Source organism: Centruroides sculpturatus, unplaced genomic scaffold, assembly GCF_000671375.1.
Source record: "Centruroides sculpturatus isolate CEXI.00-Female unplaced genomic scaffold, Cexi_2.0 scaffold1893, whole genome shotgun sequence".
Lineage (NCBI taxonomy): Eukaryota > Metazoa > Arthropoda > Arachnida > Scorpiones > Buthidae > Centruroides > Centruroides sculpturatus.
In genome coordinates, this window is record NW_019386236.1 from 48,198 (window position 1) to 62,803 (window position 14,606).

General features: G+C 32.4%; 2 protein-coding genes across 3 annotated transcripts in view; one reads left to right on the top strand and one right to left on the bottom strand.

Moving 5' to 3' along the window:
- Positions 1-1,474: 1,474 nt before the first annotated feature.
- Positions 1,475-14,606, bottom strand: part of LOC111614205 (patched domain-containing protein 3-like) — a 50,212-nt gene continuing 37,080 nt past the window's right edge. The window contains exons 2-3 of the mRNA XM_023355587.1: positions 11,384-11,704; positions 1,475-4,742 (exon numbers count right to left, since the gene is read on the bottom strand). Of these exons, the coding sequence (XP_023211355.1) occupies positions 3,412-4,742; positions 11,384-11,704 (1,652 nt within the window). The 3' untranslated portion in view covers positions 1,475-3,411. The remainder of the gene's footprint in view (positions 4,743-11,383; positions 11,705-14,606) is intronic.
- LOC111614206 lies at positions 6,275-8,774 on the top strand. 2 transcript variants are annotated; one of them, XM_023355589.1, is made up of 5 exons: positions 6,275-6,717; positions 6,923-7,038; positions 7,100-7,220; positions 7,318-7,467; positions 7,564-8,774. In XM_023355589.1, exons 1-5 carry the CDS (start codon positions 6,415-6,417, stop codon positions 8,575-8,577), a joined length of 1,704 nt encoding a protein of 567 aa, XP_023211357.1. In that variant the 5' UTR covers positions 6,275-6,414; the 3' UTR covers positions 8,578-8,774. The 2 variants fall into 2 exon arrangements, with proteins under 2 accessions (XP_023211357.1, XP_023211356.1); XM_023355588.1 differs by having other exon boundaries at positions 7,318-8,774.

A 14,606-nucleotide genomic window follows, 5' to 3' on the forward strand; every position in this document is an offset into this window, starting at 1 on the left:
TATTTAACATTGCTTAGAAGGAGAGAGATAATAATCAGATAAAGAAATATTTAAATTATAGAAATACCAAAAGATATAACAGAGAAAGAAATAGTGGTTAATTCATTTAATTGTAGTTATCTAATTAATTTAACTCCCGCAGGGAAAATAAAATAAAGTGGGAAATAAAAATTAAACAGCATATAATACCAGTTCAGTGTTATTAAACAAATAAAGTAGCACGTCTTTGCAGCGAGAACGGATGTGAAATAAGAGAATCAATTAAAGCAATGAAGCTAGAAAAAATACGTTTAAATGACAACATTATGAACATATAAATATAACAAAACGAGCTAAAATCAAAAATAAAAACGGAAAAATACATCTGACACGGATTACATTTATAGAGGCCCTCTTAGTAATACTATTTAAAATCAACAGAAAAAGAATGAAAAGTACAGACAGCCACAAGAGTCACAGAAATATAGAAGAATTAAAGAAAAGAAAGTCGTTAGTAGGAGATTTATAAAAAAATAGTTTATAATTTTTTAATTAAAAAAAATTCTAACCAGGCTAACAGTCAAAACTTACAACAGGAAATAAACGACGTGTATTTGAAGTTTTATCTTTCAGGAATAGAGAAAAAACTGAAGACTCGTGTAAAAGTTAGGAGTAAATCGTCTAAAGTACTTTTAAGTAGATAACTACGGTTTAAATTTTACAATTTTTTATTGTATAATTTTAAAAATTATATTTCGAAAAGCAATAACTTATAAAATATCTGCAGATGAGGTACGAATAGGTCCAAAACAATAGAAAATTTTGTATACAGGTGCAAACAAAAGTTTATTTTTTTTTATTCAATCTGTCAAATTTCACGCTCAAGTTAAATCACAGTAAAAAGTCCTATTAATACATTTTATTCACAATAGACTAATATTAATTAAATAATATTTTAAAAAGTACAAGTATTAATTAAGTTTACTTTAACTTATGCATTTTATAATAAGAAAAATAAAAGTAATTGTAAGGAAAGATTCAATGTTCTTTTGAAATAACGAAAGTTCTTCGCCATTTTAGAATATTTTCGTGAACGAATTTTATTTCTACAGTTTATTAAACAATATCCAAGTAAAGTGTGACGGAAATAAAGTTTACGTGTTTTAATTGCTAAGGCTTATGTGAAAAGATAACTAAATGAATAAATTTCTGTTTTCTGCTTAAATACATAAAACTTCCACAAAATATATTAACTTGCAGTATTTTATCAGATTAAATATTTACAGAAGATAAATATACACTCGTAAAAAGGACAGCATAATACATATACATACAGATTATACAAAGCACTACTAAATTTGTTACAATTACTCTTAATAATAATAAATAATGTTACAGACGTAATCATAAGTCTCGATAGTAACGTAATAGTTGTATTTATTTATATCATAATATTATTAATTAATTTAAAGTACATTAGTACAAGAATTTAAAGTATGCATTTAACATAAATAATAATAAAGTAATAAAATAATATCGAAGTTAAAGTCTGTATAATTTAAACCCCTCCAATTTATAAATATGAATAAATATTTGCTGTTTAAATTACGATTCACATAAAGTCTAACACATTAAGCACCAGTGTAGTTTAATTACAAAACAGTATTACTTACGACTAATAACGAAGCTTCTTATACTCCTAGATATACCAGAGTAGTTTCTTTTCAATTTATATACATTATATTTAACTTAAATTATATAACAAAAATTAATTTATTCTCTTCTGAAGGTTGAGGATTTTAAAAACAAAATAGTCAGAGAATACTTACGAGGGAAGAAAAGTGTGCCAAGAAGAAAGATATTTTAACGATCAGACATCGGCAATTATCTCTAGGATTACCGGTGTTAAAAATAATCTGAATTTATGCATAATTATAAAAACAAATAAATCACTACATTTAGATCTGCTTAATCGTCAAATCAGCAGTAAAAAACTTTTGCAAATATTAATAAATATTTTACTGAAAAAACCCGTTTTCGAAGTTCGTAACAATTATTCCTTATCAAACGACGATAGGGAGTGACATACTAAAAGAGAATAACGGTTATCTACAAGTGTGTTTATCTATCTGGTTTATTTCGTCAATCAGGTTACTAAGGGTTCACTTTTTTATGGTCAATTACGGATTCTTGTTTCTCGCATTTTGGCATTTTCTGTGTGATAAAATACAGTAAGTTGTAGTGTTACACGTTAAACTTTTAACATTTCGTGATACAAACTGAAAAGAAAAATCATGCAAAATAAAAAAGGAAAACCGATCTAAGTGAGTTTCTCGGTTTTATATTTGGTAAAAACATTATTGTTTCGTCATAAATCAACGCACTTATAACACGTAACTTTAATTCAGTTTTTCTTTCTTTCATTTCAGTTGGTTTATTTTATTACTTTCCGGCTACAATATGTTAAGAAATTGACACGTGAAAATAATATTAAGATATTTACAATGTTTATTAAGATATTTATAAATACTTATTTATAAGATATTTATAAATACTTGTATTTAGTACGTCAATAGATAGAGAGACAAGTATTTAATAGGTCAATAGAATGAATGAAACCTTGAAAATTATTTCATTAATGTACACCAATGAAATAATTTTAGTAATAAAGAAACTTATAGATACAGTACATATAATTAATCATACGTTAATATATAAACAATATCAAAATATGTAAATTATGTATGCGGATACACAGTCGAGTCTTCTACGGTTATCCCTTCAATTGTGACGGTCTCGAAGAAACGAAAAATAAATGAAATAGAAACATTTATTGAATCCGTTGGGCCACATCAGTGCCTTTATGACAAAAAAAGTATCACGTATAAAGACACCGTATTTAAACAAAGTTTACAAACGGCCATAGGTGCTAAATTTCAAATAACAGGCAGGTCCAGTGACATTTCCTGTTCGGCCAGAATTTTTACATGTGGATGTGTGTTTTGGCATAAAAGCGTAAAACAGAAACTGAACCGAATGCTGATTTCTGATTCAGTTTTCTGCCACACAATTTTACACGCGTGTCCTTGGCCTAAATCCGATTTAAGCACAGTGGGAACCAATTTCCATAAATACTGAATATAACACAAAATTTCCGATTTTGTGTTATGATCCGATTGTGATATTATAATACGTGAAGACAGAAAATAAGTATATATAAAAAGTTATATTGAGTAAAATAGAAAATTATGAAATTTGCTCGGGTGATAGAAAACCATAAATAAAATACCTTTTACACGATAAAAATCGGTATAACACATTTTATGTGAAATCCACACAAATATATTCAAACAATAATAATAGTAAATTTAATGCAACTGTTAAACGTGAAACATATTACAAATCTTATAACTATAATCAATAATATAATTATTAAGTCTTCTGTTTATTCGTCTGAATTGAGTGTACACTTTGTGTATGATTAGGACTGAAGGAATTTGAACATTTCCACTTGAATATAAAATAGAGACATTTTTGAAAAACCCTGTCGATCAACGAAATAATTATTGGAACAAATGTAAGTCCGTGAATTCCAGCGATTACGCAGGCTAAAATAATCACTTTTGTCGCTAACAATGGACCTTTATCCGAAACGTTTAGAACTGTTACAATGGCAAGAATGGTAGTGACGCTTCCTTGTATAATGGGAAATGCCGTCAAATTTATTGCATTCTGCAATCGTCTGTCCGGACTATTCGATTTCGCCGATATATACGCGCAGGAAACGTGTGCCGCGTAATCCACAGAATATCCAATAACAATAATTATTACAGAAAAGGAGCTCACATTAAAACTGAGATTAAAAAGGAACAGGAAGCCCAAAACACCCACACCTACCGACATTATGCTGAAAAATACACACACGATGCAAATGACGTTTGGTAACAATACGGCAGATATAATAGAAACGGCGATCGACACAATACATAAAGTCTGAATTGTTATCTTAGGTATGGCGTCAATAATATCGAAATAGTAAAACAACGGATGATATACGACAGTGGTGAATGGGAAAGAATTCAACGTTTCTTGAAGGTGTTTAAACTGATTGTAGAAATAACTTCCGTTGCTTGTAACGTTCGTTTGAAGTAAGAAACGAGAAGAAATGAATTTGGTGAAGGAATCATCGAAAACGATGTCTTGTCTGAATCTTTTCGCTTCTGGAAAGCGTAAGAATAATTTATGCAAAACGAAAAGGAAATCTTCCGAATTTGTCACGTTATATCCGGTTAAGAAGAAATAAAATTTAATCTGTGAAATAAACTGTAAATAACTTCTTAGCCAGGATTCGGTCAATGATCCAGCGATCAGAGGATTCGATTCGACAGTTTGTAGCATATTTTCAATATTTTGTTGGATTGTGCGATTTGAATAATCGAGTTCCTGCGTGATGAACAGCTGCAATCTGTACTTGTATTGATTATAATACTTTTCATTCGTTTTGTGATAATTATGTCGATAAGTACCGTGAACAAAATTCGTTTCTAATTCTTGTTCATAAGAAAATTTTGTCAATCCCCATATCGAAATTCCTAAATAAGTAAAATATAATAATATAATAAATAATCCCGTCACTTTCTTCCTCATCAGCTCGTTGAAATTCTTTAGAAGTTCAGTAAATCTAACTCTGCGATTATCTTTTTTCTGCTTCGAATCTTCAGGACGCACGAAACAGAAGATTTTTTCAGCAATATTTTTATTTTCTGGAATTATACAAAGATTAAACACGTAAATATATAATAGAAGTTTAATTACAATACTTAATAAAATTTGGTAATGTTCTATTTCCGTATTATTTTTAATTGTCTACTTGGACTTTATTTATTAATAGGACATAAACTGGTGTTTAAAGATTGACACAGCAATGAGAGTTAGTTCAGGAAAGAACAAAATTTCATTATTATATCACCTGTAGTAATAGTTTCTGTACACATATTACACGTGTTTCGGGCTAGCATGCCCCTCATCAGCAGTANAAATTTGGTAATATTTCTATTTCCATAATTTTCTAAAAAATGGTGTAATGTTCTGAGAATAATATCAAAATACTGTTTAAAGAGTATATACGTACAAATGTAAGTATTTCTTCTGCAAAAACCGAGAAGTGTTAAAATGAAATTCGACTTATAATACGGGCAAATTCCGTTTGATTAAAGAAGTTTTCCAACATTTTCTAGACACACTCTTGGTCATTCGTGAACGTCGATTCTTCTTCAATTTCAACTATTCATAAAATGTTCTTTCTTCGTTAGAACAGATTGAAAACAACTAATTCATTTGAATCAATGTTTTCGTAAATTGATAAAATTAACGTAAGTATAAAATTACTGCAAAAGTAAAACATTTTTTAGTTGTCGTGAAAATGATGAAAGTTGCCAATACTCCAAGCTCCCAATTATCCTGCATCTTCAAAAGATTAGAAGTATCGTTAAATAGCCAAGTATCACAAGTTCTAGGATATCGCGCGACTTTGTCGTATCACGATAGAATTGAGGCAGAACAGGAAAGAAACAAGCAATCCTTGCAGCTGAATACGGCGGAAAAGCCAACTTTGCCATTGTTTCCACAAAGAGACTATCGTCTTTCCTGCCCATCGTGGAAAAGGCCATCCAAGAACAAGTCAGCCGATGGCGATTGCTTTGTATCTATGTATTGTTCGTTTTTATCGCCTATTTTCTGTTAGGCGAACGCAATGTTGTTTTCACATTTAAGTTGACCTTATTATGTAATTTATAATTTAATGTATTCCGTTAAAACGGGTATTCGGCAAAGCGTGAAAGGTTCAATAATTGCAAACTTTATGAAGCACGAAGAGTTTGGAAATAACAGATCGGTTTGTATTCTTGCTGTTTGTAACAACATACATTTGTCTACAACCTTTCCGGGATTTATAAAAATTGTGTCCGGGAACTTTTTAGCCGATATATTTTGTTACTGACAATACGAATGAAATGAACACGATTATCATGGATCATTTTGCAGATATATATTGGATTTTTTAATAAGATTTGAGTACCTGAAATGCTGTAAGAAAAGTTAAAATTTCGACGTTTTATTAAATGGATGTTTCTTTTCTGAAATTGATTAATACAAGGAACACATTTTTTTTACAGATTTTACAGGATAGTTTGATTTGGATCGATCGCTTTCCCTTGCCATATCGCACGCTTTAGCAATATAGGAAATGAATTGCCTACTCGTTGGTCTTTCTGTGCGAAACTGGTTTAGTTATTGACCGTATCTAAAAGTAAACAAAGCCTGGGGCTAGTCACGTGATTGGACCTAGTTGAACTTCCGGTAGAACGTGAACGGTGTGTTAATAGTCGATGCGAAAGACCTCGTGTGTATCAGTCACAATCATTTCTGTTCCGAAAAATGTCCAGCGAATATTATAAAGGTTTAGATGAATTAAGCAGGTATAGGTATAAGCAAAAATTAATGTTTAACAAGCAAGAACTGCCCGATCCAATGGACGACGATTTAGCAAAAATGTTATTTCACGATAACGTGAAAGCATGGCCTAAGATCACGTTAGTAGATCTCTATGCCTACTTTGTAGACCAGCTCTGCTTTTACACAAAACAACAACTGAAAAATTATACTTCACTTGAGAGTTATAATTACCTAGTGAGTGGAAAGGTGAAAGAAATCACTGTTTACCCGTTGACGGATCTGAAGGTAAGAATTAAATTTGCTACTTTAGCGCCCGTTGCGAAACAAGTTGGAGTGTGAAATCTTTATTTATAATGTTTAGTAAATTTAAAATATACATAAACAAAAGATAATTTTTCATAGCTAAAGAAATTCTGAAGACTCTAACCTCTTGTTTCACAACCCGTGATCTCGAGTTTGTAAACAACTGCCCAAAACATTTTTTCCCTAGATTTGCATGTTAAAAGGAAAAATACAGTCTGGGCAGAAGAAGACGTTTCAACATCCCTGGGCAGTGGTGCAAATTAATGGAGTTATTGTAAGCGGTCACTGCACATGTATGGCTGGGTATGCAAATTTTATATTAATATTAGAATATTATTATTTACTGACCCAGATATAATTTTAGTCTTGGTGAAAGTTGCAGCCACCTTGGTGCATTACTTTTAACAATAGAAGCAACAGTGAAAGCTAATGAAGAAACTCCATGCACTTCTCTTCCATGTTCATGGAAGAAATTTAACAGAGAGGTAATAATGTTGTGTAATGGCACCATTATTAAGAATCATTATGTAAACTGTTTTTATTGTGTAATTTTTATTAAAATTATTCATTTACATAATGTAGGTTGAACCAAGCCAAATTTCAAATATTTGTTTTTCAAAATCAAAGCATAATAATCCATTCCTACCAAACAAAAAACAAAAAACAGACATGTTATCACATCCTCCAACTCCAACACTGTTAGATCAGAAATTTTTTCTGGAATCTCTGAAGGTAATTATATATTTACAAAATATAACTAATGTCTTTATAACTTTATCAGTTATGATTGTTACTAAAGATAGATTTATGTTGTTGTTCATGAATCAGGCCACTGGTAAAAAAACATCAATCATGGAAGTCACTCTGTCTGAAAGTGATGAAACAGAAACAGCCAGCGAATCAGAATTTGACTTAGCACCAAACGAACAGTCACCTGAACCATCAATTATTCATAAAGTTCTGTGTTTCAAGGATGTTTCATTATCACGTACTGAACTTGAAAACAAACTCATCAACGAAATCAAGTTAACAAAACAGGATATTCAGTTAGTGGAATCTCAAACTAGAGATCAAGCAAATGAGGATTTGTGGTGGAAGTATCGAAAAGGAAGATTAACTGCATCTCTGTTTGGTCGCATTCTTAGATGTAAAACTGCACACAAAAGCATTGTAAAAGATGTAATGCAGTATCAAGAGGAACCACATGCCAACAGCATTGAATGGGGGAAGAAGAATGAGTCAGTAGCAAAAAGCTTATTTGTACAAAGAATGTTACCACTGCACTCAAATTTTCAACTTAGCAGTACTGGTCTGTTTATTGATGAGGCACAGTCATTTCTTGCAGCAACACCAGATGGTCTTGTTACATGCGACTGTTGTAGTTCAGCACTATTAGAAATAAAGTGCTTATATTCTAAGAGGCATTTAAGTGTCAGAGAAGCTAAGCCAGAATTTCTAGATGAAAATTTGCAACTTCGTGAAGAACATGAATATTACACACAAATACAAGGACAGATGGGGATTGCAAAAGTCAAGGAGTGTTTTTTTGTATGTTACAGTGCTAATGATGTACATATACAAAAAATTAATTTTAACCTGGTTTTCTGGCAACATGCAGTGCAAAAACTCTCATCATTTTATTTCAATTACATAGTAACTGAAATATTTTCAGAATCTGTTAAAAAAGAATTGTTGTTAGTTAGAAACACCTGTTTATGTAATGGAATGAAATCAGGAACTGTGATTTTGTGTAGTATGTGCAAATATGCTTTTCATATTAAGTGTGTAAATTTGTCTAGAACAAAACAAAATTGGAAGTGTGAATCATGCAACAGCAAATAAATAAATGAACAAATAAAAATCAAACCTTTTTTTATTTATTTAATCAGTGGAGGTTTTAAATTGCACAAAGCTGCAACAACTGTTAATATTTTGTCAATTGTTGCCATATCAGCATCACTTTCTCGTTTGATCAATGAAATCGGCATCGTTGTTGAAAGTATTCTATAATTTTTCATTCTTCCAATAGCTCGTTCAACGTGAACTCGTATTCTTGACATTGCACGAGAGTTGGTAACATCAGCACCAGCCAACTGATTTTTACCTCTGGTGCTACATGGAACCAGAAGGCGAACAGATTTTGAGGCTAACAGATCTGTTATTTGAAAACCTCGGTCAGCTAACACTGTATCGCCCCTATCTAGTAAATCAAGTAGACCACTTTCTTTGGTAAGAACCTTGTCGCTGACTCTACCTCCCCATGCCTTAGATACAAAACTCACACAACCATTAGGAGCTATGGCAACCAAAAATTTAATGGTATTGTTGCTCTTGTAGTTGGAGTAAGTCTGACACCTGGCCAGCAAATTACTGGGTTTTTCAATAAAAACTTCACTACAGTCAATAATACATCTTATTCCTTCAAAGTCTGGATGCTTGTAGCAAGAAGGCAAGCACTTTTTGATTTCTTGTCTGGAAGGCCACTTAATCAAAAATTTTAAACTATAATGCAAAACTTCCAACCATTCATGAAAGATTTTGCTGACCATTGAAGATGGTATTTGAAACCGTACGGCAAGGTCTTCATTCAATGTTCCTAATCTCAACTTCATTAGAACTAACAAAAACTGCTCAGATAAACTCAAGTGGGTTGATAAAGTTGGTTTCCAGAAACGTTTCAAATAAGCAATGACACACTCAAAAATGTCAACACCATTTATTCCTGAATAAAAATTTAACAGCTTATCATCTTTTAAAATAAAATCTGTATCACTCATAGTCACTGTCTTCTGAAAGTAGTTTGCTCGTAACGTCTGGGTGTCCAACTTCAACTGCAATTCAGCATTTTCTTGTTGAAGCTGTTCATTTTTCTCTACCAACTCACAGTATAATTGCTTTGGTATTGTAATTTGTTCAACAGCACATTCTTGAGATTGCACTGATTCAACCACTGCAGCAATTTCATGGTTGTCATTAGAAGTGTCTGTAAAAAAAAGAAAAAACATCTCGTATAATTAAATTTATGCTAATTACAATACTATTCAAACTAGTATCAGAGCTAAATTTATACTAGTTGAAGTGCACAGTTGTTGACATACAGAAGTTAAGCAACAGCTGAAATTAACACTTGTTCTACTTGCTCACATATACAAAATAAAATTAATTTTGTCTTCATCGTGTTATATTACATTGACTTCAGTATGATTTCCAGAAGACAAGTAACATTTTAATCCTCTTTTAATACTTTAACATTTTTTGCCATTAAAATGCTAGTAAGTTTTTAAAATATCTGATTCATTAACCATGCTTTAATTACCAAATTAATAAACTAGTTATGGAAGTTACTAACTTCCTGGCTTTGAGAATGGTACTAAAAAGTTGAGCCTTGATTAACATAAATTCATAAATGCTTTATCTACTGGTAAGAACAAAATTTTTATCCAATGTCAACATTAAACATACCTGAAGCAATTATTTTTCTTCTTTTTTTTAATCGTTCGAACCTTGCAACATTTTGATGAATTTGCTTCTCGTTACATATCGTATTTGGTAGAAATAATGTAGGAGCCCAGTCAGGGTTATTCTGCTCTGATGAAGGAGCGCCTGTAAACACAGTAAAAGCAAATGTTTACGTTTACACGATCGCTAATTGTGAAGTTCGTAACAATCTTCATATGCTTTTAAACGAATTATTGCATACCTGAAATGAAATGCCGCGAACACAGCCTACTTGAAGTTGAAGGTTGCCAGTTTTTTCGAGCGATGGCTGACACCCAAGCTCCGCGCTGAGGTTCTTGTTTTGGGAAGCGAAACATCTTAATTTTGGATAATAAATTCGTCCCAGACCGCATGCTGCAGCCTACTGCTACACAACATGTACCACTTGATGTCATTTCAGCGCAGATTATAAAATATTACGTTTGCAAGAAGAGTTCGGAACAGATATTGTTTACTTGTGCATGCAAGGAAACAAAGCGAACCGGAAGTATCAATGGTCCAGGATGTTTTTATGCTGGTGCTGCCATCTGGCGTGATGAATACGGTCAATATACGCAAAAAATAGAATACACGACAAACTCCACGCGGTTTACCCGGTGGTTAGGCACAAATTTGAGGCAATTGTTCAATGACCTACTCCATTGAGCCATCTACGAAATACAGATAACAAATTAATTTATAAATTGCATTATAATTTAATACCTTGACTTAAAACTTTCCGGACATTAATTGAAACGAATATATTGTGAAATCATCGACAGATCATCACGAGGTTGCAAACAAACAAAATAAATTAGTTCTAACGGAGACCGTAATAAGTGTCTGATGTGACTAATCTTTTCTATGATTGATTCTTGACTCGAAAATATATCATGGCAAACGTTCTTAAATGTTGTGCCACGAAGACATATTATCGGAGGTGAATGACAAATAAAGATATATTTAAAATTTGTGAATGCAAATAAATATTCAATTTTTATGCGCTATCAATTATAGTCATAACGCATAAAATTACATTTTATTATCTATTCATATCAGGCAAATATTACAGAAGTTACCCGTATTATAAAAAACAGAAATCAAACCAAATATTTGATAATTTAATATTAAAGATGTTAAATTAGAAATAAAAAATTCAAAAGTACTTTACCTGGAAATTTTACGAATACCAAGGAATGCAATTGACGTTCTTCCGCTCTTCCACATAGAACCAAAATCGCTGCAACGAATGTAATTTGATAAATATAGTCGAAGATCAAACACGTTGCCATAAACACGAAAAGTTCTTTATATACAGGGATATTGGCAATGAATATTCCTACTAGAAACGATGCAACATTAGTCAGAGAAGTGATTGTGATAGAAACGCCCGACTCGGTGAATGTTTCGGCCATTCTTTCTTCCACAGATTTCTTCGGGTCGGTTTTCATCCACGCCGATAACATAACAAATGTATCGTCCATACCAATACCTATAATTAATATTATTTCTTATTATTTATTCAAATAAAATAAGAATATTGTACAAACACAAATAAATACCATAACTAAAATGAAAAATGTAAATATATCCTATGAGTATGTGTGTATATTATTTGTGTATAAAAAAATATAGCCTATAAAATTAGCACTCGAAATATTCTATATTCTATTTTATATTACGTGTGATTAACTAATAATTACAAATAGAAGTAAAGTGATAGAAAAACAGAATGAAATATCATTTGTTAATTACAAAAATGTTTCCTTAGCTATTATATTTAAAGTTGTTTTTAAAATTTATTCATCGAATAGAATTTACTTTACTAGGATTATTCGATGTTTTGTGACAAATGCCGTGAAACCCCAGCACGTATTACTCGACAAGAACTCGACACGTAATATAAAAAGTGGTGAAAAAGTTTGGAATTTCACGTGATAAATATAATGTGCCGTAGTTTTACCGTGCAACGCAAACACTCCCTAGTTGCCATTAATGTTTTTTTCTCAGTCCACACGAAATAAGGTATCCCGCTTTTAAAACACTTCTCTTCATCCAAGTACCTTTTACTGCCTAATTCTTCCAATTTAACTTGTTCTAACGCATCACTTAATGGTAATGTTATAATAACGTACAGGGATACAGAATTCTAATACGATTTACGGGTGGAAAAACTAAAGCACATACACTCAACACAAATATAAACAAATATCTCTCACATTATTGCGTTAATTTCGAGTCCTCTCTATAGAGGGGACTCGAAATTTACGCGACAATGTGGCAGCAGTACTTTCTGTATAAAGTATTGCTCTCCAATAGGTGTAAAGCACGTGAGAAAAACCCGTAAAATTCCACGCGACCGACTCAGTAGTGAATAGCGAACTGACTAACCATTACTGTTTAGCGATTTTATCTATTCGGCCGTGCCCAACAAACTATCGTTTATTATCGTTATACAAAAATGACTTACCTAAAATAAGAAACGGAATCATATATGTTACAGGAGATATTTTATAACCCACATAAAGCAGAAGGCCGTAACCAGAAACTAGACTCATTCCCGTGGCTATCGACGACATGATTCCGGTCCAAGGTTTACTTCGGAGAAAGTCTGGCCATAAACAACTAACAACGGTAAACGTAACCATCAAGAAAACAGAACTCGGAATATATTTTAGAGTAGCGAGAAACAACTGATTTTTCGACTCAAGCGTAGAAAGCGACACGTCTTTCTTTATTTTGATGTAAGAATGGTTCAGTCTATTCAAGATGTCTACGAATCGATTTTCCCACGTTATTGCTCTTTCTTCCGCCCATTTATTCGAATCGTCTAGAAAATAGAACAATTTAACAGCTTTGGCAAATATTACGCAACCCTCTTCGTTCAGTTTCACACCACCCAATGTTAAAACGTCGTAATTTCTGCTCGTATTGCCAATTGGATATTTCAACCGAAATGTTCCGTTTTGCAACGCTTTCAGTTTATTGTCTATACGAAGAATTTTATTTTCGTAACACTTTCCATTATTTCTAGCACAGATGTCTTTGTAGTTCCATCCGTCGTCTTCGTCGATAAAGAAATTTTGAATTTCCCGATCCAGAGTGACGATTTCACGAAAGACGAACTCTCGTAGAATCGAGCCTCCGTCCGTCGCTTCGACAATAACGGTTCCGTAGTGAATGACGTGCAATAATCTTGCGGGGTCGAAGTTTGACGCGAGATCTATGGGAAAAAAATTGCATCAAACGCGACTTGTGCTTGTCGATAATTCCTCCGGATGGAACTAAAACGTCTTCGCTCAAGTCTTGGGAGAACTTTTGAAATCCTGTGCCTAACAACAATGTCATAAAGACTGGCACAACTATGTACCCTGACGTGTGTCTTGATACATTTATCCCGTGTTTACGAAAGGTTTTGGATAAGAATCGGTATGCAATTCCGATACACATGTTCGAAATCTGTAAACATATATAATAATGATAATCAGTTAATTAATTACTATATGAAAGACAATGTCGTACTCGACTAACATATGTAAAATTAACATTACAAATTATATCGTCTATTTTAACGTTAAATTTCTTATCTTTAACTGGAAAGTTTTGGTGCTTAATGAAGTCATTATACCTGATTGTTATGATATTTTAACCGTTGAAAGCGAAAATGGTGTTATTCAGTTTTTCCAGAATACTAACTTACTGTTATGCTTCAGTTACTGACAACATTACTTACACATTTCTTGAAAAAATTAGGAATGTTTACCTTATTTACTATAGCCGATAGCCGTTAAAACCCGTCGGCAGCGCCTAGTGCCGATTAAGCACCAATCGATTTTTAATTAGTTCGTGTAAAAATGCTTATTGTGTGAGAAATCTGAAAAAATTATTACTCGTCCAATTTTTCTTCAATTTTACGATGCGCAATTCTGATTTTGCTTAAAGCGTCTCATTATTTTTATTTAATTATTGGTGCCGAATCGGCACTACCGTGTTTCCCCGAAAATAAGACAGTGTCTTATATTAATTTTTGCGCTGAAAAATGCGCTAGGTCTTATTTTCAGGGAATGTCTTATTTTCTCCAGGAAGAAGAATTCACATTTATTATTATTTTTATTATTATTATTGAACAAAAAAATTCCCAAGTCGAACTTACACGAGAGTGACGTATATCCGGTATGTTGATCTGTCTCCTTTTTATAGCGTCAATATCGGACTCGACGACCAATTAGTGCTTACTGAACCGTAGCACTATGCAAATGTCATGTGGCGTGATTTCCGGCCGACCAATTAGCCATCACCAGCCGTAACGTTATGCAAATCTGTGATTCCCAAGCCATAGTCTTATGCAAATCATGCCGTGTGGCGTAATTGTCTGCTGACCAATCAGTGGCTGT

What these genes read in the sequence shown, in the direction of transcription:
- LOC111614206 (XM_023355588.1), top strand. Translation starts at nt 6,415, where the DNA reads ATGTCCAGCGAATATTATAAAGGTTTAGATGAATTAAGCAGGTATAGG. An exon ending in ACCCGTTGACGGATCTGAAG is followed by an intron (nt 6,718 to 6,922) that starts GTAAGAATTAAA and finishes TTTTTTCCCTAG; the next exon opens with ATTTGCATGTTAAAAGGAAA. An exon ending in CACTGCACATGTATGGCTGG is followed by an intron (nt 7,039 to 7,099) that starts GTATGCAAATTT and finishes ATATAATTTTAG; the next exon opens with TCTTGGTGAAAGTTGCAGCC.